Below are 26,555 nucleotides of genomic sequence, written 5' to 3'. Positions count from 1 at the left end.
CCCCCCCCCGGCACGCGATGGCAAAAAGGTTAGCCATCACTGGTCTAGGATTATCAAAAATATCAATCTGGCTTCTACTGTATCTATTTCTGAGCTACAGCTGAGAATTGATTTATTTTTCCCTAGGTAGAAAGAGGCACTGATACTCTTGAACTGATAACGAAGCATCCAGCACTTGTCATGTTATCAAAATTATTAAACTAACAAATTTCTTGTTCAGAAGAATGGGGGATTAGTCCAGAAAATTATGTCATTGATTCTAGCCAAAGTGCACTCTTGTTGATTGTTGTATCTCAATATACACAAAGTATTTTAGGAAAGATGTAGATTCATTTAGCAATAGCACTTAGATTTATATATTCCCAGTAAAACTTCCCAGTGCTTTACAGCTGTCTCTAACTAGTTTACAGAGTCAGCATATTGCCCCCAACAATCTGGCTCCTCATTTTACCAACCTCAGAAGGATGGAAGGCTGAGTCAACCTTGAGCTGGTGAGAACTGAATTGCTGAACTGCAGGCAGCCGGCAGGCAGAAGTAGCCTGCAGTATTGCATTCTAATCACTGAGCCACCACGGCTCTTTAGGCAGAATTTATTTAATCAATTTTTATTTTAAAAAATGGAAGTAACCCGAGAGCTAGTTTGATCTTGTGGTTAGGACACCAGGTTAGAAACAGGGAGATTGTGAGTTCTAGTCCCGCCTTAGGTACGAAAGTCAGCTGGGTGACTTTGAGCCTGTCATTCCCTCTCTCAGCCCACTTCACCTCACAGAGTTATTGTTGTGAGGAAAATAGGATGGAAAAGTATTAGACATGTTTGCTATGTTGAGTTATTTATAAAAATAATAAAGATGGGAAATAAATACAAAGCAAGTCATTCAGAACTGAACTAGTTCCAGTTCAATTGCAGTAATTCTTGCAGATGTTTAGGGACATTTTTTGCTATTATATGCTAAAAAAACCACTAATTACCAGCTTTTAAATTGTTCTTATAGTCTTGTTTTTCTATTTTTGACAGGATAACTGTACTTTTCCCACCCAAAGGGTCAATTAAGATTCCTTGAAAGTTAACAATTGTTTTATTTTTATCCTGCCTTTATTTACAGACGCACATATATAAAATAAGATCAGATAAAACAGCATAAATTTGTTTAGAAAGCAGAGCAGTTCAAAAGCATGCAAATGCAAGTAGATAAATAGGTACCACATCAGTGGGAAAGTAACAGCACCCCATGATATCGTGCTGGCCACATGACCACAGAAATGTCTTTCGTCAGTGCTGGCTCAATGGCCTTGAAGCAGAGATGAGCATTGCCCTGATAGTCGGCAACGACTATAGTGAAATAAAATCCGCAGGAGTTCCTTTACTTTTTACCTTTTATTATAACAATAAGGGACTTAATCTCATTAGTCTGTCTGCTAGAACAACACAATTTTACTCATGTAACTGTGAATTAAGAGACTCAAAAAATAAAAAAGAAAAGTCACTCTGACAAAGATTGGAAAAATGGACAAAGATTCTAGGGTTGTTAAAAATGCCTTAAAGAGTACTGGGATCTTGTTCATATGATGCTTTTTAATCACACAATATGTGTGATAAATGATACTAAGCTTAATCTTCTGGAGTTTCATTTCATTGGTAAGATCTTAAGAAGTTGAATATTGCTAAGAACATTAATTACCAAGTGAAGAAAATTATATGGGTACACAACTGCAATGAAACAAACAATTCCAAATGGCTCACTATTAAGTTGATCTAGCATTCAAATTGCTAAGATACCAAGGTAAAACAAAGGAGGGCTAGCCCTCTGGAAGGTTTCTATTCTTATCTCTTTCCACTCTGCATTAATAGGATTCTACCTGACTGATTTTATCTAAGCCTTTCATGATCTCAAAAAGATAAATAAATCTGTAATGGTTAAGATTTATGTCTGCCTTCGGATAATTAAAAGGTATCAAGAGCTTACAAAATCTAGAGTTAGTCTTGACCGCTTTTCTTCCTCAACGTATTTGTTCCAAAAGCTAAGTTTGTATAAATTTACCTAGAGTAGAAAAACTACTAGTTGATATATAACTTTTTAGTAACTCCTTACTTAAAAAAAAAATCTTCAAATGGAATCAAGTTGTAATCAAGGCTGCAAACAAGAGTATCGTTGAAAAACAAAGTGATATGACCATCGTTGGTGGAACATTGAGATGCAAGAATTGTTTTTGTTTCCAAGGCCTGAGGCAAAACCCAAACAATTTCCGAACAGATGAGGATCCAACAATAATAGAAATAAATGTCCCCATTGGAAAAATTAATGGGAAACCAGAGCTGAAATGTAACTTCTTGCCATATTTTTCAACACCTGCTCTTCTAATGCTGAACCTAACTAGCAAATCCCTGAACACCAATTATCCTGTTAGGATAGTGGTATATTGACACATTTACTCCCCAATTAATCTAATTAATTAAAATTTTAAATTAATTTAAATAAATTTAATCTAGTTTCATATAATTCCCCAATTAAATCTATTTTAAAATCCTTACAAATTATACTTTACAAAATTATGCCTTACAAAAACTTTTACAGATTATTTGTTTCGAGTGACTCTTGGAACCAAAATCAAACCGGCAGATTCTAAGCAAGGCAGGATAAAGGAAGATTTGTTTCGATTAATTCTTCTTTTATAACCTCCCATCAACAGTGTGGTCTGATCCCACCTGTACTTTACCCAGGAGCAAATGTTCTGACTTCCAGGAGGCTAACTCTCCCATATTTCAACCCAGCACCTAACTTTAAATTTAAACCAACAACCATCATCTTCTTTTTTTAAAAGAAAAACACTTTTGCAAGGTTTTCCAGAAAGTAGATGTTGAATTAGTTTTGTTCCCGCGGCTTTCCTCTTTCCGACCAGAACAGTTATCATGAGATTAGGAAAAATGTCCCAGAAACACAGTTCCCTCCAGAACCATTCTTCTTGAACTCCGTTTGAGAAGGGAGAAGCAGCAAACACTTCACAATTTTTTTAAAGCAAAAAAAAAATTACAAGTAATTAGTGTTTTACCCGTTCGACTTCTACTGACAAGAACGGTGCCTAAATGCACGGGGCTCTACTTGCAGCCTTGGAAGTTAATTCCCACGCGTTCACTACCTGTCCCGCCGGCGGGCCTGTGCCTCCTTCTTGCACCCCGAGCCGGAGCCGAGACTGCTGGTCTTCGCGTCCCGGAGGCTCTTGGGTGGATTGGTAATTGCGCCAAAGGGCGTAAGCGACCCCACCGGTGACGGCAACCGCCGTGCCCACGAAGGCGAATTGCCGCAGGCTGCCCGCCATGACCCCCGGGAGAAAAGAGCTCGGGCAGGGCGGGGCGGGACGCAACAAGATCGGCGACGTTTACTTCGCTCCCGTCCGATGCGGAGGCGGAGCCCAATTCCAAGGCCCGCCCCTTCTCGTTGGGGCTCCGCCCCCGCTGGGTCCACAACAGCCTGTGCCGGAAGGAAGGTTCCTGCGGTTTCTTTCAAGCGGAGGAGTCTTCGTATTATGTGAACAGGCACGTAGGAATTAGGACCGAAAGCACTACTATCCTCTCCGCTCGTTTACAGAGCACTTATTCCCGCTGAAGCAAGCAAGCAAGAGGGAGAAGTGAGATCGTCTCTTTGATGCTCTGGGCAGCCAAAGAAAGGCTTGCTTTACTTGCGCAAGGCATGGCGTTTGCCTTCCCGTCTCTGCACTAATACGCAGTTTCTTTTTGTTTTTCTTTTAAATTAGGCAAGGAATGGCTTTACCACTTGATTCAAGAGTTCCAGCCATGCTATTGCCTGAGCGCGAATACAGATCATAGGACTCTAGGCTCTTTCTGAACACATTCAGTGTGTATATTTTCTACCCACCAAGAAAAAGCCATTACCAATTAAGACATTAAAAAAGTTTAAAATACTTCTGCAACGTTCATCATTGTTTTACTTATAACATAGCTATTGCAAGATGCATTGTTGCTTATAAACCTCTGTCTCTTCTGTTCCAACCCCCTTTTTTTAAAAAAAAAATTTGTTTAGTACTTGCCAAGAGCTACACAATTATTGTTGTAAACTGGATGGGTATCTTATTCAAGCATAATTCAACTACAGGTAGTCCTTGACTTACAACAGTTCATTTAGTGACCGTTCAAAGTTACAACAGTACTCACAAAAGCAACAAGACAATTTTTCACACTTATGACAGTGGCAGCATCCACATGGTCATGTGATTTACATTTGGATGCTTGGCAACTGGTTCATATTTATGACGGTTGCAGTGTCCCGGGGTGATGTGATCATCGTTTGCGGCCTTCTGGCAAGCAAAGTCAATGGAGAAGCCAGGTTCACTTAACAACCATGTTACTAACTTAACAACTAGTGATTCACTTAACAACTGTGGCAAAAAAAGTCATTAAATGGGGCAAAACTCACTTAACAAATTTCTCACTTAGCAACATGAATTCTGGGCTCAATTGTGGTCGTAAGTCGAGGATTGCTTGTACTCTTTTAATAGTCCATAAAAGGAAAATTAGGGAATATAGAAACTGGTAAAATACAAAAGCATGATGTAGCATTTTAAAATGTTACTGCAGTAAAATGATTGATGACAGTATTATAGGTAAAATCTATTGGGTTTTTTTTCATTTTGGAGTCATTTTGAGCATTTGTCATCTATGTTCAATTTTGATTCCCTTTTATATTATCAATACACAAGCTTTGTTATTTATTTTGTTGATATTCTAAGTTGGGTGCATTTTAGTAAAATAAAACTTGAAAAAGGTCGTGCTCGCTTTGGCAGCAGATATACTAAAATTGGAATGATACAGAGAAGATTAGCATGGCCCCTGCGCAAGGGGACACACAAATTCGTGAAGCATTCCAAACTTAAAAAAAAAACCAAAAAAGTTGAAAAAGGTCAAAGATATAATCGGAACAAAACTCAAGTCATAGAAATGAATGGAACCTCAATAGGAGTTCCAGGCTTTTTTATTTTTCATTCAGTGCCATAAACTGTCTATCTAACAATCTATGCTAGTTGTTACTGGCCAGTCAACTTGTGGAAAAATCAGCTAAAGACATTATTTTAAAAACATTTTCAAGTCAAAAAAAAAAAATCAGAACTCAATTCCCTTCTTAGCATTGCTATTCAGTCCCCATTTAGTTAAATGTCTCCTTGAAATGTTCAGTTAATTCAAAAATAAATAGTTCCCCAGCAATGGATTCTAATACAAAAACAAGCTTTCTCTATTAAAAAATTTAGAGACCAAACACAATTTTGAAAAATTCACCTTGTTTTTGTTTGACCTTTATTATGCTCATAGTTGTCATAACAAGAAAAAAATATAGCAATTTCAGCTGCTTGTCCTGATCACCAGCCTCCCTTCCCACCTTTCTTTTTTTTCTGTTGCTGTTTCTTTTTTGTTGCTGCTGCACCAGGAGGCTTTTGGTGCCTGGGTGGTATCATGTTGCTTGTTGATGCTGATGGAATAGCTGTTACAGTGCCAGGCCGTGGGGATGTAGGTGGGCTACTAGCAGTTTTACTAGCATCCCTGCAAAAAAAAAAAAAGAATAATATAAAGTTGATTTTTAGTTCATAGCCTACAAATAGACCGAAACATGTTACATGTAAAGAAATTAGAGTATTCACATATTTAAGACAGATAAACTACATATGAATTCTAACTTTTGCTTGCAAAGAACTGAAGAGGCCATTAAAAATGGCTTTGGAGGACAGTTGGAAGAACTGCTACCAGGGCAACAATCAGACAAGTGGGATCTGAGTCCTTTCCCAGAAACTACGGTAACTTAAGAAACACTTCAGATAGTCCCCCTCCCCAATTCATACAAAGATAAAATGAAGGAGGAAGCATATTCAGATTTGAAATATTCTGTACTAAAGCTATTGTAATAAAAGAAGTTTTAGACCAACATGGCACTAGTTTCTTTTGTCTAGAAAGCTCTGTAAGGCTGACAAGCATTTAAATAGTACATATGTATATTTTCCAAGGATTAATTTCTATCTATAAGAAGTTATCTGTCAACTTACTATCTTTGACAATCTGTACTGAGTTCCAAATCTAATCAAAGAACTTCTAAACAATGTTGTTATTAAGCTGTAGAGTATTTATCACAGAGACACACAGCAATATATAGCTGATTAATAACGCCCACTAAGCAGTGGGAAAGTAAACAAGTTAGTTGTGATGGCTTGCTGCTTGGTATGCCAAATTTATTATAGATCCTTTGTTTCAAAACCAATTATGCAGCAGATTTTGCCCCATAATTAGAGGTGGCTAAAGATGGAGATTAGTTCGGGATATGATGCTACCATTCGATGCTATCACAAAACTTTTCAAAGCCTTTTAAAAAGCAAAATTTCCCATGGAATTCCCTAACTGTAAAAGGTAAAATTACTATTTCCCCAAATACAACTACAACCTTCTATTCTCTCCAACTTCTGCCCGAACTGCTCAGGAAACAGCAGAAATAGCTGCAGAAATGGAATTATAAAGGATGTATGAATAGAAAGCTAGGCTTCAAGAACTGGAACGAAGTGAAAATGTTCAGAGATTCTGTTTTTTGCCACTTCACACTTTTGTTTGCAGACTCATACTTTGAGAGCAATGGATTCTATAAGAATTGTCCTTTGCCTTCCCTATTCAGATATTGAGAAGGCAATACAGGTAAATCCTTGATTTATAACCATATTGGGATCAGAATATGTGTCAGTGTAGTCATAAATAAATTATCTAATGATCAGACCTAACTTTATGACCATTTTTAGCATGGTTGTTAAATGAATCATCTGGTGGTTAATGTAAATCATGCAGCTGTTAAGTGAATCTGGCTTCCCCAATTGAATTTGCTTATCAAAAGCTGGCTACAAAGGTCACAGATTGCAATCATGTGACCATAAAATGCTGCAACTGTTGTAAACGCAAGCAGTTGCCAATTGCCCAAATTATAATCACATGACCCTGGTGTTTGTATGACAGTTGTAACTTTAAGGACAGGTCATAAGTCACTTTTTTTGAGGCCATCATAGCTTTGAACCATCATTAAACAAAACATTTTAAATCCAGGATTAAATGTGAAGGGAAAAGTTTTCCTCTGTCCAGTTGTATCCAACTTTAGGGGGTGGTGCTCATCTCTTTTCTTAGCTGAGGGAGCCAACATTGTCCAAAGACATTTCCGTGACCATGTGGCCAACATGACTATACGACAACGTGCATGATACCCTGTTACCTTCCCACCAAAGTGGTTCCTATTTATCTACTCACATTTGCATACTTTCAGACTGCTAAATGGGCAGTCCAGGACTACCTGTACCCAAACTTAGAAAAGCCTCATCTGCTTCACTATGGGACAAAACAGGAAGCCATATTAAATCATTTTAAACTGGCAACCTCATCTCCCTGAGCACTTCAGATCACAAAGTGTCAATTAACTTAGCAGCAACACTTTTGCCCCAGTCTGCTTTTCCAAGGACAGTAGAAAACAATTTCTTGACAGCATTAATGATAAAATACTTAAAAGAGAACATCTGCAGAAAGGTATGTGTAAGAATATTGTGTATAGAAATAGCCACATAGTAAACATATGCAGGCAAGCAAACTAATTCAAGAAGTAATTCAGAACAGAAATTGGTGTTTTATAACTTACTTTTCCCTTTGTCTACAACATAAAATCCTCACCCCTCTTTCCTTTTCTCAAACCATCGCATATACTGTAATTAATTTATAAGTTAACTAAATGCAACTATATATGTAATATAAGATTATATCTGATTCCTGGTTGATGTGCTTATTTATCAAGGCAAAGAATTACCATCTTTTGTCCCTAACATGAAATATCTATCCTTTCATCCTTCTTACAGGTAATCCTCAATTTACGACCACAACTGAGCTCAAAATTTCCACTGCTAAGCAAAACAGTTAAGTGAGTTTTGCCACATTTTACAACCTTTCTTGCCACAGTTGTTAAGTGAATCATTGCAGTTGTTAAGTTAGTAACATAGTTGTTAAGTGAATCTGACTTCCAGTTGCCAAGTGGCCATAAGTACAAAAAAAGGACATGTCACATTTTTCAGTGCTGTTGTAACTTCGAATGGTCACTAAATGAATATTTGTAAGTTAAGGACTACCTGAATCAGTTCTTGAGCAGCACCAAACCTGACGTGCACAAGTTTAGATAACTAGTTACTCACAATTCGGAGGAAGCTGCCGTCATTGCTCCCTGAGTTCCTTTCCCAATTTGGTCCTTCTTCTTGCCTTTCTTTCTCCCACGATAGTAAGTGCGTTCTCGCATTGGAAGCCACCGTTCAGGATCAGGTGTCATTTTAGGATCATAATTCTTCGGCAGTTTTCCTACATAGCATTTGGAATAGAATGATTACTCATATGGTCTGTTTTAAGAACAGCTGCATTGCAAAACTCATATAACCCAAAATTTTATTCCACTGCAAAACTCATATAATCCAAATGTTTTATGTATGGGACAATGACTTTTATATTAATTGTAGGCTATACATTTTTTTTAAAGTCCCTTTTTGCAGTAATACAATATCACCACAAATAGCATACTATGCAAAGATGAAACTCTGGCTTGTGAAAATTGGATTTGTTTCAAACATGGCAGTCTTTTTAAAAGTTTAGAAGATGCAATAAAAAACTACCAAAATCTATCTACTCTTGCATCCAGTTGTGACTAAACAATTGCTTTTGGGAAGCAGGATAGCAGATCTTCCTTGTTTCATCCAGCAATTAGATATCAGAAATGTATTACCTTTTAAATAATAATTTAGTCAGAGAGGCTACAGCCAATGCTGCATTATAAAATTAAATCAAATCTACATTTTTAAATTTTATTTTTAGCTGGGAAGTATTTAGGTCCTAATATCCAAGTCCCCAAATGTATGTTTTACAACAAGCTAGTACTGTAGCAATAAGACACTCACCCTTCTTTTTCTTCTTCTTTTTCTTAACATCCCCTTGACTAAAAAAAAGCAATAAAATATTTGAAATGAAGTGCATGAGAAGATTTGAAGTTAATGGTTGCCAAAGAAGAATTTTAGGACTTTGATTTAGAATTAAAAAGGGAGAGAGAAATGTATAACCAGTATATTTGTTTTGTTTATGGAATTGGTCTTCTCCATATCCCCTTTGCTTGAGATTATAATTCATTTTATAATCATTTTAGAAAGCTTATTTTACCCTTGTTCTTTTTGTTGATTCTCGGTTGTGGGTTTCCCGCCTTTTTTCCGAATGTATGTTGCTCCATGTGAGCTTTCCAGTGCCTCTATATCTACTTTCAAAGACATTGTGTCTGAAGAAGGCAAATGTTTGCTAAGACTATTGCAAGGAAAGAGCTTAGGAATAACAATATAGATAAAATAAATAAAAGCAAAGGGATGATTTAAATCTTGAAACAAACAACATGAAGGTAAATAAAAAATAACTTGGTGTACAAGTTTACTGTGGCAAACAGGCCTACTTGATGGAATCACCAAACACTGCCTGTAGACACATCTCCTCAACCTCATAGAAAGGATACACTTTGGCTTTCTCAGCATCAACTAGTGAGTAGGCAGAAATCAGCTGAGCCAAGGTATGGACATCATCTGGATTTTGTCTATGAAAATAAAGAGCTGAATTAATCAGATATCTTTTCCACTAACACCAAAGAAACGATTTCTGGGTATCAGCAACCATGAAGTATCCCAGTGCTAAAACCCGTGGGAATTACAAGCAATATTTCAAGAACTATGTAGCCTCTTTATTTCTTGCTTCAAGCACAGCTGCAGCTCACAGCTGCTCTAGTCACCTACCTCCATATCAGGAAAGAGACAGGAAAATCCACATGGATTAAGAAGATGATTTATGTATTGTTTTATTAACCCAATCCTCACTTACTTTAAGGCTTCATCAAGAATCAGCATGGCTACAAACCTAAGATTTTGCTGGATGAAATAAGTTTATCCAAGCTACAGCTAGAAATGACTTTGAGAGAAGTCAATATAGTACAGTGGTACCTTGGTACTCAACTGCTTTGAAACTCATCAAATTTGATAGTCAATGCATTTTGATGTGAACATTTTGTTCCAGTACTCATCGTTTGCTTGGTACTCAATATACAAGGTAGAACTTGTCAGTGTCTACTGCCTCATGACTCACTACATTATTCCTTATGGGAAAAACCTGTGTGGTATTCATCGTTTTTGGTACTCATTGTGCCTCCCAGAACCAATTAACGATGAGTACTGAAGTACCACTATATTTGAATTAACTGAGGTTGAATATAGACTCGGATTTAAAACCACCGACTACTGTGGAAAGCACTGTCTCTGCTCTACCAAATCTGCCGAAATACTTCAACAGGGACCAGCTTCACAGGATTATTGCAAAGATCAGATATAGTAATTTCTCTCAACAACAGCAGATCAATTAATGTAACAAAACATGACCACTGTATACAAAAATAGTAAGGTAGAAAATCTAAAGTGCAACTAAAAATCTAATTTTATTAGAGAGCAGTTAGTGCAGTGGCAGTACCCTAAGTTAGATTTTATACATCAAATGCTTACAAACTAGAAAGAATCATAGGGCAGCTAATACGTTCGCCAAGAGGAAGACTAAAAGTTTGCCCATTCCTAAAGGTTTAGTCCAAGAACAATTTAAAAAATCCAATGAATAGTGTAGGGAATAATATTTCAATTTTAAATTCAATAGACTATCCATTGAACTACCAATATAAAGACAGGAGGCAAGGATCCATGGAACTTTGTGCTGAACTGAAAAGACAGTGCACAATCTTCTCTAACAAAAGAATGAAATTGTTCTTGGGGAAGAGGGAAAATGTGGAATTTGGATCATGAAACATCAAAAGCAATAAAACTTTGAATGTTGGCTAAGAGGTTTATGTATTTGAAACTTGTAAAATTGCTTTTTAAAGCCTATTAACAAACACACAGGCTAAACCCACATTTGTAGTGAATTTTTCTTTCAATATTTACCAAGGGACCCTTGAGATTTGTTTCCTGAACGATTTCTCAAAATACTTCTAGCCTGGCTGAAATGTGAGGAGAATCATTATTTTTGTCCTCCTGCCTCAAAGTTATGAACTGTGAAACTAGACCATGTCTAATTTTGATCCGTGCTCTTAACTACTACCATGTTTGGATTTAACATACTTAGTTTATGTTATTTTTAATATATTTGGTCAGGAGCATACTTGTGAATGTCTCACTTCCTGCAAGCCTCTCTTTTTAGGGGTTCTCAGAAAGACTTACTTCCACAGTTCCTCAAGGTCACTGATGGCTTCCTTCTTTCGGCCATGCTTTAGCTTGAAGTTAGCAGCTTCTCTTATTAGTGACAAAAGTATTGGAGACTTGGGCTGAAAAAATACAGTATTTGTTTACAATTAATTTGAAGCAACTAACATGCTGGTGTGAGATGATGCCTGCTTTGGGCTTTCAGAATGTTAGGGGCCTCCAAAGTCAATTATGTATCCATCTGAGTAGCAAATCTATATCCCGATTTGAAGCTCATGTATAATCTTCTTCAGTTATTTTTATATTTAACTTTTTATTAGATGTCATAAATTGGCAAGGATTTACAAAGGATGTATAATTTTGTTATACATAAATTTATTGTAGTATAGTATCCTATAGAACACTGAGAAAATTTACGGCTTTGAAACTCAAGTTTTTTAATATTGAAGTTCAAGAAATAATTTGGAAGCAGGCACATAGTAATGGCTAAGATAGATGATATAGTTTAATTTTTTTTAAAAAAAAAATAGTACATTGATTTCAGTACCTCCCAATTATCAATAATCCTTTCCCTGAATACACATTTCTGTTCCTTACCAATTCAGTTATTAAAAAAATCACTTATTGTTGTGGAATTATTTTGATACCTAACAAGAGTAATCCATTTAGATGGGGATAATTCATAATTCCAGGCCATAGAATGTCTCAGATCTGATAATTGGAGGATATTTTATTATTAATTATAATTGGAGGCATACTTTATCTATCTATGCAAAAGAAAGAACTACTGCTTATTTCTATCTGCACTTCTTCAATAGGTTATTCTGCTGTTTCTCTGAATTTTCCAAATCACACATTATATTCAACCTGCCATAAAAGTTGATGGAATAACCATCGCATTGCAGATTTTTTTGAAAGTTAGGAGGGAAGAGACCATTCAAATATAATTATGGTGGAGGGTTTTTGTATTGTTTTTATTGTTGTTTTATTTATTGATTTTTCTGGTAGTTGTAAGCCACCCAGAGTTGCTTAAGAAGTCAGAGAAATCTTTTAAGAAAACAAACACCTGGGGGCTTACTATTCTAGAGAAAGTTGCATTTAATTCAAAAACAAGATCTTCACTCCTGTAACTGTAATTACCACCTTATCTCTTGAATCACATCTACATTCTATAACTTACCTGGAATTCTTGATACCATTCAATGGCTTGTGCCAAGACTTCTATTGCACTGTCAATATCTTCTTCATGGCTATACATTGTCACCAATGCTGATACCTACAGCCATTCAGAAATGGATGGGCGATAGCAGAAAGACAACATTAATTTAAGTAATAAATGCTGAAACAAAGACTACTGTTGTGTTTTAATTGTAACTTTCTCACTGGATAAATTGTGTGTAAAATGAATAGAATCAAGAGTAATGGAATCACTACTCAAGAAATAAAGTATCTTTCAAAACTAAAATAAAATCAAAATAAATGATATACATTTTATAAACAAAAAAGTTTTTCTTGCCAATAATATACCAAAGAAAGAGTAGCCCTATTCTTTTGGCCTTCCAGAAGCTTATAAAAACCTGATCCAGAAGGCCTTTGGGAGTAGACTGCTATAAAATGTCCAGCACAAGGATTTTTGTAATCATAATTTTTACTGAAATTGCTATTATTGCATTGGCTGCAACTCTTGTTCTTATGCACAACTAAAGAGACATCCTGACAGTTTATAAATTCATAAATAAATATATATAACACACTGGTCATGATTCTCAATGTCACTGCTTGTGCAAGTTAGTTGTCAATTGTGCTAGAATGACTTCAGAAGCAAATTCTGAATTTCTTGTTTTATCATGGAATTTATAACTACATTCATATATACTGAATTATATCTATAACTCACCATGCCAGGTTTATGCCTTAGCTCATCTATACTCTTTAGGATGATGCATGCTTTCGTGACACTGCCTTTGATAGAGAACAAATGACATAATTATCAATATTCTTATCCAGTCCTTTTTTAGACATTAGATTTACCATCTAAACAAGAGGAAAGAGGGCAACACCAAACAAATGTTCAGTTAGAGCTGCAGGTGTTCCACAATATTTAATTATTTATTATTAAACCTGTGTGCTGCCCATCTTGCTAGAAGCAACTCCAGGCGGCTTGCAGACACACAATATTGCATAACCCAGTTTGTCAGAATATTGGTTATTATTTAAGAGACAAAAGTTAATAGAAAAAATTAGAAGGCTTCTGCCTCTGATGAATACAAAAATATCCTTACAAACATGTAGGAAATGCCTGAAATCTTAGAAGCACAAGAGATAGCGGAATACAAATGCTCATCACAGTTAAGTTTTTATTTATTTATCAAATTTGTATGTCACTCTGGTCATTTATATAATTATTATTTATATAATTCCCTTGAAAATCAAAACCAACTTCATACAAAATATTAAAAAATGCATAGCTATAAATGATATTCAATTTATAATATTTCTATAAAGCAAAGAATTCATCTGACCCTTAAGCACAAAGGAAGCAATTCCTGGTTTAAGTGTCTCCCAACAACAATGCTCAATTAACTATTTTCTTCTAATGCTCATTTATTCTTACAAGAAAACAGCAATATGTTCCACAGAAATAATAATTGAAACATAACAATAATAAAAACAACATATGAGTGTAACGGTGCTACTATCAGCATATGAAAGTTCTTTACAGAATTGGCGAGTCGGGGCAGTGTACCTTGAGCAACTTTCAATTGTGCCATGGTCAATTTAATCTCAGATGCTTTCTCAGGATGTTGATCCGCAAACTCCTATAGGGGAAAAAAAAAGAATTCAAATCAGACTTTGTTTGCTTCAAAATCTACAAAATAGGAACTGTATTATGAGTGACTATGACATAGGGGAATATTTACCTCCCAATAATAAACTCTTAGATGTGAATATACAAAGACTAGTCTAATTGTAAAAGCCAGCAGTTCTGCTGAATCAAGCTGATTGATCACTTAGTGAAGCATTTGACCAATCAGAAGCATAGAAGATGACTCATAATTCCACTGTTTTTCTAGCAGCAATATCCAATGTAGCCTATGATCTGGGAGATTGCAAAGCCTATTAGTCACTGATAGCAAATAGTAGTTTTTATAGCATTAATGATAGCTTAACTATGATTTATACAAAAAGGGCTTCTTTTTATAGGCTTTGAACTTCCCTCAAAATTCAAATATTGGAAAGGAGGAACACTTATTTCAATCTCTATTTTCTATACCAGAAGTAATGTTATGAATCTTCATCGTGTCTTCCTTTATTGCCTATGCTGCAAGTTTAAAAAAGATCCAGATATACTAATTTTCTCTTAGAAGCTTAGGAGCTGTAGTGCAATATTATATTTCTACTAATGTTATTGTCAACTAACATTAATTAAAACTGTAAATGTTCTTCTAACTAGCTATTGCTACCAATCACAGTTTAAAGATATTGATGAATTTTAAAAACTACAAGAAAAATAGTTCTGGCTCATTCACAAAAATGTAAAAAGGAATTAAGCAAGGATAGGAGAAAGATGTCGGTTGATATAGACCTCTATGAGGAATTTAACAGTATTAAATCTATATTGATTCTTTTTAACTTCTATTAGAAATAAGACTACAAATACAGTTAGTGCTAACAGTTTACCATGGGCCATGATTATTAGAGAATGAAATGATTTTCAGTGATGTACAGAAATATCAAAATAAAAGAATCTTTACAAGGAAACCATTGGGAAAATTGTATCAGAGTGTTGAGTTGTCCCCCTGGAGGACATTTGTTGTACATTTTTTTCTAGCAGTCAACTATACCTGTAGGAGTTCTATTGCCTTAGCATGTTGTTTCTCTCGACACAACTGAGCTGCATGGATTAAAACAGGAAGGAGGTGTTCAGGGCTTTGTGACTGTAAACCTGATGCCAGTTTGCGGCACTGATCTGCCTAAGAGGTAAGATTTAAAAATTGTCAAGTTCAGAAAAGCAATTCAATAGAAAGGCGGCTAGACACATATGTAACAAATAAACATCTTGAATATTATATTAGCGGGATATCCAGTTTGTAGTGACTTTGCCCAACATTTCTCAAGAGAGAATATACATATAGAAATTATAATAAAGAACCTAGTGATTTTATGTAGACTCCACATTATTAAAGAGCCCTGGTGGCACAGTAGTTAGATTGCAGGATTGCAGGCTAACACTGCCCATAGTCTGGAGTTCGATTTTGACCAGCTCAAGATTGACTCAACCTTCCATCCTTCCAAGGTCGGTAAAATGAAAGGTCAGATTGTTGGGGGCAATATGCTGACATTGCCCAGAGAGTGCTGTAAAGCGCTATGGGGCAGTATGTAAGTTTAGGTGCTATTGCTATTGTAATTTTCCAAAATAGTATACATGCAGTTGTTAAGGGAGTTTTGAACCATTTTACCACCTTTTTTGCCATAGTTGTTATGCAAATTACTGCAGTTATTAAGTGAATCATGCAGTTCTTAAGCAACGTTGGCTTTCCTCACTGACTTTGCTTGTTGGAAGCCAGCTGAGAAGGCTACAAATGGTGATCATATGATCCTTAGACAGTGCAACTGTCATAAATAATATGATCCACAGCCCTTTACAATACATTGAATTGTATGGTAGATTTTACAAAGCTTTTTTAGAGAAAGAAAAGCCACTGAGAACATAATTCTTTACAGACGGGACCCTTGTATCAGAAGCTTCCTTCTAACATAAGCTCTCTGCTTTTTAGGAAATGGTTGCTCTACTCTTTCTTTAGCAAGTTAAGATTCTTATATGCATGGATGTTTGCTTTCTTATGTGAGGAAGTCACTTCCTATATTTTTAAGCTGTATATTTCGGAGCCATGTGACATAATAAATGAGTTGACTCCTTGTGTTTGCCTGGATAAACCCCTGAGGTTTTCTTGGCAAGATTTCAGAAATGATTTGCCACTGCTTCCTTCCCAAGATTGTGACAGACTGACTCACCCTGGCTTTGTACCCAAGGCAGGACCAGAATTCAGAATCTCCCGAGTTCTAACCTGATGCCTTGGCTTAACCAATCCACTTAAACTGGTACAAACTCTACATTACCTGATTAGTATACATCGCCAACAAAGCTTTATTGAATTCTATTGCTTGGAGTTGTTTCTTGGACAGTTTATGTTCAACACCTTCTGCATTGGTCAGTTTCACTTTTTTCTTTGAATCAAAGACATTTTGGTCCTGTGAAAGGTGAAGAATGGAATGCTTCATTAACATAAACGTGGTATTTCATAAGCCCCTTATGACAATCTGTTCATCTACTGCTTTGCAAGCAGAAGGCAGAGCTTTACAAAAATATAATGTAGTTCAAAACAGTATCATATTACAAAGACTTCTCAGGTATTGTGGCAAAAATTCTATACCTTGTTAATAGTGATGATGTTATTGGCAATGACAGCAAGCAATCCTACATCTGTGGGTCTGTAAAAATAGAATACATCCAATTTTGAAAGTATGACATTTTTAAAAAGTGCTAAAAGCACTATCAAAATAAACAGAAATACTTACTTTAGCTTGATTATCTGATTGTAAAGTTGTAGTGCTTCCTCTGTATGACCCTGGAGTTGCAAAATGTAAGCCATTTGACCATGAATAATGGCCAATTCTGCCTCAATGTCTTCTTCAGTCACGTCCTAAAACAAATAATATCGCACACGATTTATGATAACTGAACCCTATTAGTTTAAAATACAAACACAATAAATATATTTTGCTACAAATCAGTAACTGCAAGTATTTTAAACTTTTAAATGCTTTTAAGAAACCAAAAAAAACATCCTAAAACAAATAATATGGCACACGATTTATGATAACTGAACCCTATTAGTTTAAATTACAAACACAATAAATATATTTTGCTACAAATCAGTAACTGCAAGTATTTAAAACTTTTAAATGCTTTTAAGAAACAATAAAACCTGGCAATTTTTACTATTTATCTTTTAAAGACCTTGCTACCAAGTCTATAGCTAGATTTTCACTATTATATTTTAGTGAAGGAGTCAGAAAAAAGGTATGATGTTACTTAAAAGAACAATAGACAAGAGTGCTGTTTCAGAATCTCAGAAAGGATTCTTATGAATTGCTTATCTGTTTATTTATTACATTTCAGACTACATTTTGATGTGGTTTATAATTCTAAACTAAAATTCAGAATAAGTAGAAAATATGTAAAGACAACATTAATACATGTTATAAAAAACAAAACACAAATAACCTCCCCCAATTTAATAAACATTAAAACCTTTGGATAGCAAATATCAGCTGCAACCAGCTAAACATATTAGACACAAAAATATATTGTTCAATTGAACTGAAACTCTTACCGAGTCTTCAGAGAGAGACTGGCGACACAAATCTATAGGGAAAGTGTAACAAATTAATTTTGGAAGATACAAAACCACAAATCAAACATCGAGGCAGTGACAGAATGTTAGCAAGTCAAAAAGTTATGCCTCCCCCCAACATAAACATTTGGGTTGCAAGATTTATAAGAAATAAAGCTATATTAAAAGCGTTTAGATGATTTTATGCTGCTATAAACAAAAAAAATATAGAGAACTAGACTCTGGATATGTGAACAAGATACTGCTGTTTTTGCAGTGATTCTAGGGACAAGAATGAAGAACTAATCAGAAAGCAAACCATCTATAAACATTAGAATGCAGTTCACTCATGATAAGCCATGATTATAGGGATTTCCCCAAGCTGGTGCTCACTGTATGCATTGGTCTACACCAGCAACACAGAAGTAGCAGCATCAACATGAACATTCAACCCAGGAGTCTAGAAAAATGGGATTATATTAGAAAACATTGGTGAGTATTGGGCTGTGAAAGGTGATATCATTATTCTCTATCCAATTACCAGTTTGCCCTGAATATGAAATGTGTGTATATAAATGGCTCTAACAAGTACATTAAAACACCTGGTAAAGTTCTGTAATTTCCTAGTTTTGTCTACCCAGATATTACCCAGGTTTCAATCTGTTTTTGAGTCTGGCTATGGACTACCATCTAACTAGACAGATGGATTAAGCAATGAACTAGGGACATAAGAATGATATTTTTTATGTACTTTCTCAGATTTATTTTTCTAAAGAAATTGAATACAACTGCTTATAAACACAAAATCCAGGGGAAATATTTTTTTTCCTAAATATGGAATGGATAAATTAAATTCACTACTCATTACCTTCAGCTTTCTGTAGCATTTTCATTGCCTCATTCAACCTGCCTTGTCCAATCAAAGCACAGGCAGCATTGTAACACAGTTCATAGGTAGCTTCCTGAAGGCCCAGGTCTTCCTGAGGAGAGCAAAATTAATTAATAAGAAATTTAGTTTGAGTAAGTTTAAAAAGCATCTGCTTGTTTATTTAAACTATTCCAATATGAATGGGTAGTTTCAAAATGTACCTTTTTGATCATCTGAAGGAAAGGATGGAATCTACATGTAGCTAGAGGATAGTATTACTTCCTATCTCATGGAGGAAAAATCTTCCTTCAGTTGCATGAACATACTTAAGCTAATGGTGGTTCAACTCCTCCTTTATTGTGCATCCTCTTGTTACAACCAAATTATAACTGGTAAGTTAGATATACAATGTCTAACAGTTAGCGTAATGCACTTAAGTATCTGAGGACCTCAACTTTGGAGTTATATGGATAGTTTATGAGACCATAGGCCACAGGATGGGAGTATCAGGTCCATCTTCCAGTGACAGAAAAGTGCAGCAGTATTTCAAGTGTACATCAATATAAGTATACATACAGTATCTACAAAAGAGACATCCTTATTTTATTTTTTATAAAATTAGACAATTCCATATTAGAATGGCCTTACAAATATATAATAGTACTCTTGCCTTTAAACCTGCCAATGAAGTGGTCCCCTGCAGAAAGCATTGTAATCTTGCTGACTATAAAGACCAAGATAATGTATTAATCTATCCTCTGTTAATTGCAGATTGGAAAACTTGTTTCCTCTGATTTCTTGTTCATAAGAGACAAGTAATTCACCAGGGCTTTGCTTCTCTAATATGCATGACATAGATCTTCAAAATCTAATGCACATTGCTTGAGCTACATGTGTTCTCTGGGATGGAACCCAGGCAGAACTTGAGAAATATCTTATGCTTGAAGGAATTAGATAATTGACTGTGGGCAAGTATCAGAGATATGGGCAATGTTAATATATATTGCTAGTCCATGTATGATATGCCATACGCTAAATAAATAAATAGGGATATGGGCTTGAAACAATTCGTCATAGGCAAGCACATATACCTTTGCATCTTAAATGGCTTGTAAGTCCCACCCTCACCTCAATGAATACTTTTGCTACTGATATCAGATTGAAGGACAATGCTCTAAACTGAAATTGATCATTATTGGATCCAAACCTGAGAGACCTCTGATAAGGGAGAAGCGACTTGTGTGATGGGCTTCTGTGATGTGTGATGGGCCTCTATCATATCCACCAAGCCTAGGAAGTTATCCACAGGAAGGCTTTTACTAATATGTCCACTGTAAACTTTAATGCCTGGCAAATATATTTTGAGGCCTCAGGGTCCGGACAGCTCTCCAATCTATCTTTCTTCAGCACCATCAAAAGATGCTACCTCTCCAGCACGGTATCTTTCCAGGTATGGTGCAATTTCTCAATTTGTGTGCCTGCTTAACAGATAACGGTATCATCCTAAAGGACACTTGGCTTAGTTCTTTGCTTGGCTATTAGAGGGGTACTTGCGTTGTTAAAACTAGAATTGATTAAATTAAATTAATAATTCCCAAACTCTACTTGTCTGCTTCCTATCTAAAAGAAGGCAGAGTATGAAATAGGATATGAAAAAGCAATGCAATGCAACGCTTAAAACATGTGCTTATATCTTGATGGTGTTGAAGGTAGAAAAAGACTGCAACCCTTATTCTCAGAGTGCACACCTAGTAAAACTCTTATTTCATCACTGGATTCTGTAAGAAAGATTCTCCATCTTCTACTGATTCGGAAAGGCAGCATTATTGTTGGGTCACAGATGACTATAATTTGCCATTGCACAATTCTCTCAGGCAAGTTGTACAACTTGTTCACTACTACTGTAGGTACCTTGCTCTTGGCTAGGTTTGCTGCTCCCTTTTGGCTATAGAGAACTGAGATCCATGGATGCCACAGTTGAGGGGAAAATCCTGCTACTCCTTAGGTTACTATAGAGACTTGACACTTTTGCATAGCAAAAGGATGTGTTGATGATATTTTTTTTGCTTTCTTTTTTAATTTTGCTGCCAAATTAGAGCTGATGAAAAACCAGAGCATAAGTCTATGGCTCAAAAACAATTCTTAATCCCTCCATTCTTATTAGTCATTTTATAACAATGCTGGTAAGGATCCTGTATTATTACATGCTTTATGTAATTAAATGCTTCATGTAATTAATCTATTGCAGAACTGAGGTGTGAAAGGAGTGATTCACATATTCTGTATATCGTTACTATAAACTTACTTACTGGCACCACTTTCTCCCAGGTGCTCTGTGCAGCGACTACTGCAGAAAGATTAGTTTTCCGTTCTTCTTCATAGTCATCCTGTGAATTGCGGATAAGATCGCGATACACAGCCAAGCAGTCATCATAACGCTCTAATCTGTACAACTGAAAAGAAAAAATTAGTATCTTGGTAAATCAGATACAGAATAAACATGTATAAAATCAAATCTCTGGATCAACATACAGTTACTGCAGTTCATTTTATTTAGAATCACATTTTAGCAGTTCCAAAAAACAACAGAGCTTCTGTTGTTTTTGGACAAAGTTTTTGGACAAAGCTGGTTCCTCAATCTGAGCCAGGATATTTCTAACCAATAGCAACTATATTTTTATCTGCCCTCAATTCACAAACTACAATTTTTTTAAAGCAAATAGAAGAGTAAAATGCTGTTCTTTCCTCTATAGTTGAAAGAATTTACAGTGTACATATAAAAGTGTGGAGTTAAAAAAATAATCAGTCATAATGATATTCACAATATTTAAACACTTAGATATAAAAAGCTGTTTTGTGGGAAAAAAACCTTATAGGGAAAAGGTTTTCTGAAAAATTGTGTACACTACTTGACAATGGATAATAATAAAAATAAAAACAATAAACATATATGTACAAAAATTAAAATATGCAGCAGCTGAGAAAAATGACCATACACATAACCAGGAGACAGGTTCCTTCATACACCTGGGACCCAGACCTGAGCCCTGGACACATAATGTCCAACGATCTTTTTAGTTTACACTTTAATATGATAGAAGGAAATGTAATATCAAGTTATTTCATAATTAATGCTACATTTGGGGCAGTAATGGTTGATCTCCAGTTTTTTTACTTGCATAATCACTAAATGTACACCCAACCAACAGGTGGCCTTTGCATTTGAAACAAAGGAATAATTACCACTTGTCCATAGAGCTCCTTTAGTTTGTTTGTCTGGTGGCTGGCTCCCTGAATGGTCTTCAGAGCATTTTCAATCCTGTTCAACCTGTACTCGCAATAAGCCTTCTCAAAAGCTATCAAATCACTGCAACATATAAATGAAATACGGAGGTTATTTCTCACTATTCATTTTCCTCAGAACATTGATATATATTATATCATATTGTGTCGCTTAACATTTTACCTGGGGGGGGGGGGTACTTTCTTACACTGTACAATGGAGAATATAGTTTAGATTCTAGAAACATATTATGGAATTGCTCAAAGTTGCGGCGTGTAATAATTGATTAATTATAATTGTTGCAATTCACATCTGAACCTAATGATAAAAATATTCTATGTTGAGGATATTAACGTAATGAAATATGATCACAACATCCTGGAATTTAATGCACTGTAAGTATTTAAAACCCAGCTGTTTTCCCCTGAAGAGTAAATATATGCATTAAAACCTTGCAACAGATGTTAGCAGAGTTTAATGAATAGATAAAACTGTCAGTTCCAAGATTAACTCAGGTGCATATGTAACACAGCTAAGGTTTAGCATTTACCTTCTAACCTAAGTCCTAATGGGCAACTGACAGTTGTTAAACTACAAAATAAAGGATTTAAGAGAATGAGCTAATAATTCTTAAGACTTCTGTTACTATATCTGGTCTTTAACAAATTTACAGATTGGGGAAAAGGGATTACCATGGACATAATAGGAAAAAATACCTAAAACAATGCATGCTATACTAATGGGAGAAACACACAAAAGGTATAGAGAATAATATTATTTCTGTCCCCACAGACACTTGTGTATTTATGAAGCTGAAATTCTGGAATATTTAATACACTAATTGGATATAATACTTTGTTGGATTAATAATACTAATATTCTAAAATCATTTTATATGAGCAGATTTACTTCAATGCAACTGGATACCAAGTTTAGGAGGGATAATATATATCAGCATATATAGTTGCAGCTGCATTCTGAGTCACCTTACGTTATAAGAGAATACAGCTCTCTGTGCATTGATAATTAGGTCTGAGCAAGCCTGAAAAAAGACATGACTGCTTCAACAATCTCATCATCTAATCTTTTTGGACTGTTGCCTTCTGGCAGAAGATTACAGAATAATTAAAACTCATACCACACATTTTCTGAATAGTTTTTATCCCAGAGCTATAATTGCACTCAACAATGAACTAAAGGGCTACCATCTGTGAGCTGTTGGACAGTATTACTTGGTCTGTTGTGTGGATGTTTGGGTGGTTTAGGGGAATTTGTAGTGGGTGGGAGTGTGTTTGGGGATTGTTATGTGTGTTGGACCTGGTCTTTGGGTGTTAAGTGAATTTCGTTGTATGGGTATACTGTGTATACACGTACAATGACAATAAAGTTGTTGTTGTTGTTGTTGTTGTTATTGTTATTATTATTATTATTATTTAGTTTACTCATTAAACATGAAACTCAGTCAACTGAACATTCAAAAATGCATCACAAATACCACTGACTGGTGCTAATGGTTGATACGGGTTGCTGCCTAGGTATCAACCAAGTATCTTCTTAAGATGTACGATGTTCCAAGTAGCGCAGTTTTTTTGCAATTCCGCTGGTGTTATTGCAGGAAACTGTAATTTGTTGATGTATCTTATAAAATTCTTGGACATGGTAAACATGCTAATTACAGTTAAGTTCCCCAATGACAATGGGTATCACTGTTACATGTTTCATCCATAGCTGTGTAGTATCAGGTCATGATATTTCATGATTTTTTTTCCAGTTCTTTTTCTTCGACTCTGGCCTCTCCTGGTACCGCGATGTCAATAAATTGTACGTTTTGATTTTCGACAACTATGATATTATTATTATCAACATAATCAGTGGACTTATTAAAGCAGTCATTTCTTTTTTTCAGGCTCACAAAACTGAGAAAGACTGGGTTGCTTTAATAAGTATCAGAGGTATAGTAATTGCATAAGTTCTGAAAAACTTCCTTCAAATGTGTTTTGAAATAAGTGCATCCCTATGTTTTCTATAAATGTGTTTTACTTTTACACATCTATGTAATTTTTCATATTTCAAAAAATACAGAAAACATAGCAGAGATAGGCTGTGTAATAATATTTAATAATACTTACCTAGTTAATACTTTGACATGGGTGTGAATCACACTCAAGGCTTCTTTAAAGCTTCCATTTTGTATGAGACATACCACTTTGCAGTGTAAAGCAGTCACATCATCCTTACTGATTTGTAGTACTAGAAGCAAATTCAATGCATTAAGCTACAGAATGAACATATACTAAAAACAGTTTGCACCTGTTACCTATTTATACCTCTGATTTTGAAAACTTAGCTGGATTTATAAACTGAACATTCTGAAGAATATATGCCCGTGTACAGGTCAATTTTATTTTTGGAAAGCAAATTATTTGGTGGAAGTTTCCATTTTGGACAAAAATCATTAACAGCATAATTACTGTCTTTCCTGAACTACTGTATCTAATTGAAAGGACGTCTATCTCGATTTTCTCCAAATAATTTAAAATGGAACTGGGTTTGAAATTCACATAATATGATAAATGAGACAAATAATATGCTAATACTACTAGAGAATGAGATCATCATAAATATTAGTTAATTTTTCTTTTGCCTAATTACAGTTAAGCTGTGCCTGGAAACATTAAAAAGGTATGGCTGTTTAGGGCAATTGTGAGGAAAGGCCAGCTTGTTACAGCAAGTACAGGTGCATTTTCCATGAAAGGCTGTTACTTTCCATTTTCCCTATGCTTTTAAAAAGTATATAACAAGGGGCCATTCAGCAAAGGAAACATTTTCCTAATGCAGTGACTAGAAAGACATATAATGAATCCCTTACCTGTCGCACAGCTGTTAAAAGCCATCAGAACTCCCTTGAGATGAACATATAGAAAAGGGTTTGTGCATGAAATGGATATTTTTGCAGAGCGGGTCAATAGAATTGAAGCACTGTTACAGCATTACAGTAACAACAGCTTTTGGAAGCTTGTTTAACCCCATAAAAGGCTATATACCTGATTATAAAATGTTTTTTGAATGGTAGGTGTCATTCTGTGACACTATTTTTACAGAATCGCAGAATGGCATTACTACCATTCCTATGTCACAGATCTTGGGGCAAAAAGGCACATTAATCGGCTATGGCCAAAGCAAAAGTAGCCAGCAACCATTCTCAGAGGCGAGTTCTCCTTCCCCCGTGGCGAGATCAGCGTGAAAACAAATACAATTGTATCTTTAATAGAGAAGCTGAGCAGTCCAGAATAACAAGCTCCAGTTGAATTTCACCTCAGACAAGACCAGCTGTTACTCCTTTGCCAATGCTCTACCTACGGCATCGGAAAGGCAGGTAGCAATCTGCCTCACAAAATCGGAAGAACTCCACCGAAGACAAATGCATCGTCACTTGTGCTGCTGCAATTGTCTACAACGGACGGTTATCGGTCCACACTGAAACCCCCCCTCCCTCCGCCTCAAAAGAATACGCCGGTAGGGCGGCAACACTCGCTCACTTTTATTGACGGACTTCAGAGCGCGCCCGAAATCCCCATTCTGGCCGCAGCGATTCACTTCGCTCCAGAGCGAGGCTACCGAGGCAGCTCCAGCCGTACCGGAGCCACTTCCGCTCCCCGCGCCCGCCGCCATCTTGACAGAGGTAGAGAAGTAACCGAACTTTACAAGCAGAGGAAACAGCTGAACATGAGCCTTTGATACCGGAAGTAAATCGAGATCAGTGTTCTTGTTGTCGTGTACAGCTCTCTATGGTGCTTCGCGATTTCTCTACGGCGCAAGCGTGCCCAGCGGGAGGCTAGGTGGCGAGAAGTTGGCTTTTTGACTGTTTGAGAGGTCTTGCGCCTCGAAATTTTTTGAGCGATTTTGGTTACGGTTTTTTCTTTTCTTTTTTTAGGGCCAACCTAATCTGGAAACCTTTGAAAGTGTCAGTAGAACTTAAACCTTGAAAGTGTTGCTCCTGGAAGACCCTTTAAAGGGAATTGAAACATTAATGGGAAAACTAAAATAATTGGTGCATTAGCAGGTTTCAAGGGTAAATGAGAGAAGACGGAGATGTTAACAAAAATATGAATATAGAAGATCTAATAGAATTGATTAAAACGGGTTTTTATACTTGTAACCAAAGAGTAAGATCTAGATTTATACTTAGAGATCAGAAGCTACATCTTTGTATCTTTTCCCTTTTTTCTTTATTTTTTTTTTACTTTACTCTTTGTTCCTTGCACTTTTAACTTTCTCCTTGGTTTATTTTTCTTAGTTGATATTCGTTTGTATTAGTTTTTTCTTTTTTTAAAAAAAATCAAATTCTATACACACATGCAGTTTTTTTCCCTCCAACACTGAAATAACAAAATAAACCTTACTGAATTCAAGACTGCAGACCTATGTAGTTGTATTCTCCTACTGCTATGTTACCATAATAAACAAAATGAATACAGTGAATGAGGCCAAATGAATTTTCCAGCCCGTTAGAATTCGGTCATCACATTTTCATGTGATGAAAGGAATTAGAAAAACGTATAACATGTCCAGTCACCAGCTTTAATCTTTTTTTTTAAACCTAAATTGCAGGATCCACATTGCATTTTCCAAAAAAGGGGGAAAAAACTTAACACCTGGAATCTGCAGCCTAATCTTTTTGCAGAGCACTAGTTGCAGAACCACGGCAGAGAACAAACAAAGCACACTTTGTAAACCA

At 35.8% G+C, this 26,555-nt stretch overlaps 2 protein-coding genes and 1 non-coding gene across 10 annotated transcripts in view; 1 reads left to right on the top strand and 2 right to left on the bottom strand.

Annotated features, from left to right (window-relative positions):
• The window catches only part of ARL9 (ARF like GTPase 9), a 43,474-nt gene extending 40,146 nt beyond the window's left edge, over positions 1-3,328 (bottom strand). For all 8 annotated transcript variants that reach the window (XR_011600073.1, XM_070938468.1, XM_070938469.1 and 5 more), the window contains exon 1: positions 3,136-3,328. Coding sequence is in view for 7 of the 8 variants with exons in the window: in XM_070938468.1 (XP_070794569.1) it covers positions 3,136-3,315 (180 nt within the window). In the remaining variant the exon portion in view is untranslated. The remainder of the gene's footprint in view (positions 1-3,135) is intronic.
• Positions 3,329-4,785: 1,457 nt separating this feature from the next.
• Positions 4,786-4,887, top strand: LOC139313540 (U6 spliceosomal RNA). Its single transcript, XR_011600139.1, has one exon. It is a non-coding gene; the product is annotated as a U6 spliceosomal RNA (small nuclear RNA).
• A 385-nt stretch (positions 4,888-5,272) lies between these two features.
• SRP72 (signal recognition particle 72) lies at positions 5,273-25,489 on the bottom strand. The gene is made up of 19 exons (XM_070938467.1): positions 25,357-25,489; positions 23,947-24,067; positions 21,778-21,901; positions 20,844-20,987; positions 18,535-18,646; positions 17,667-17,698; positions 16,849-16,973; positions 16,704-16,761; positions 16,390-16,521; positions 15,114-15,242; positions 14,015-14,087; positions 13,166-13,230; positions 12,449-12,544; positions 11,287-11,390; positions 9,552-9,629; positions 9,212-9,349; positions 8,956-8,993; positions 8,206-8,365; positions 5,273-5,548 (listed from the first exon to the last, which is right to left on the bottom strand). The coding sequence occupies exons 1-19, from the start codon at positions 25,487-25,489 to the stop codon at positions 5,368-5,370; spliced, it is 2,043 nt and encodes a 680-aa protein (XP_070794568.1). The 3' UTR covers positions 5,273-5,367.
• Positions 25,490-26,555: the final 1,066 nt, after the last annotated feature.

Source organism: Pituophis catenifer, unplaced genomic scaffold (genome assembly GCF_029215685.1).
Source record: "Pituophis catenifer annectens isolate HBS135680 unplaced genomic scaffold, rPitCat1.0.hap2 SCAF_2, whole genome shotgun sequence".
Taxonomy (NCBI): domain Eukaryota; kingdom Metazoa; phylum Chordata; class Lepidosauria; order Squamata; family Colubridae; genus Pituophis; species Pituophis catenifer.
This window is presented reverse-complemented; position numbering and strand designations above follow the sequence as displayed.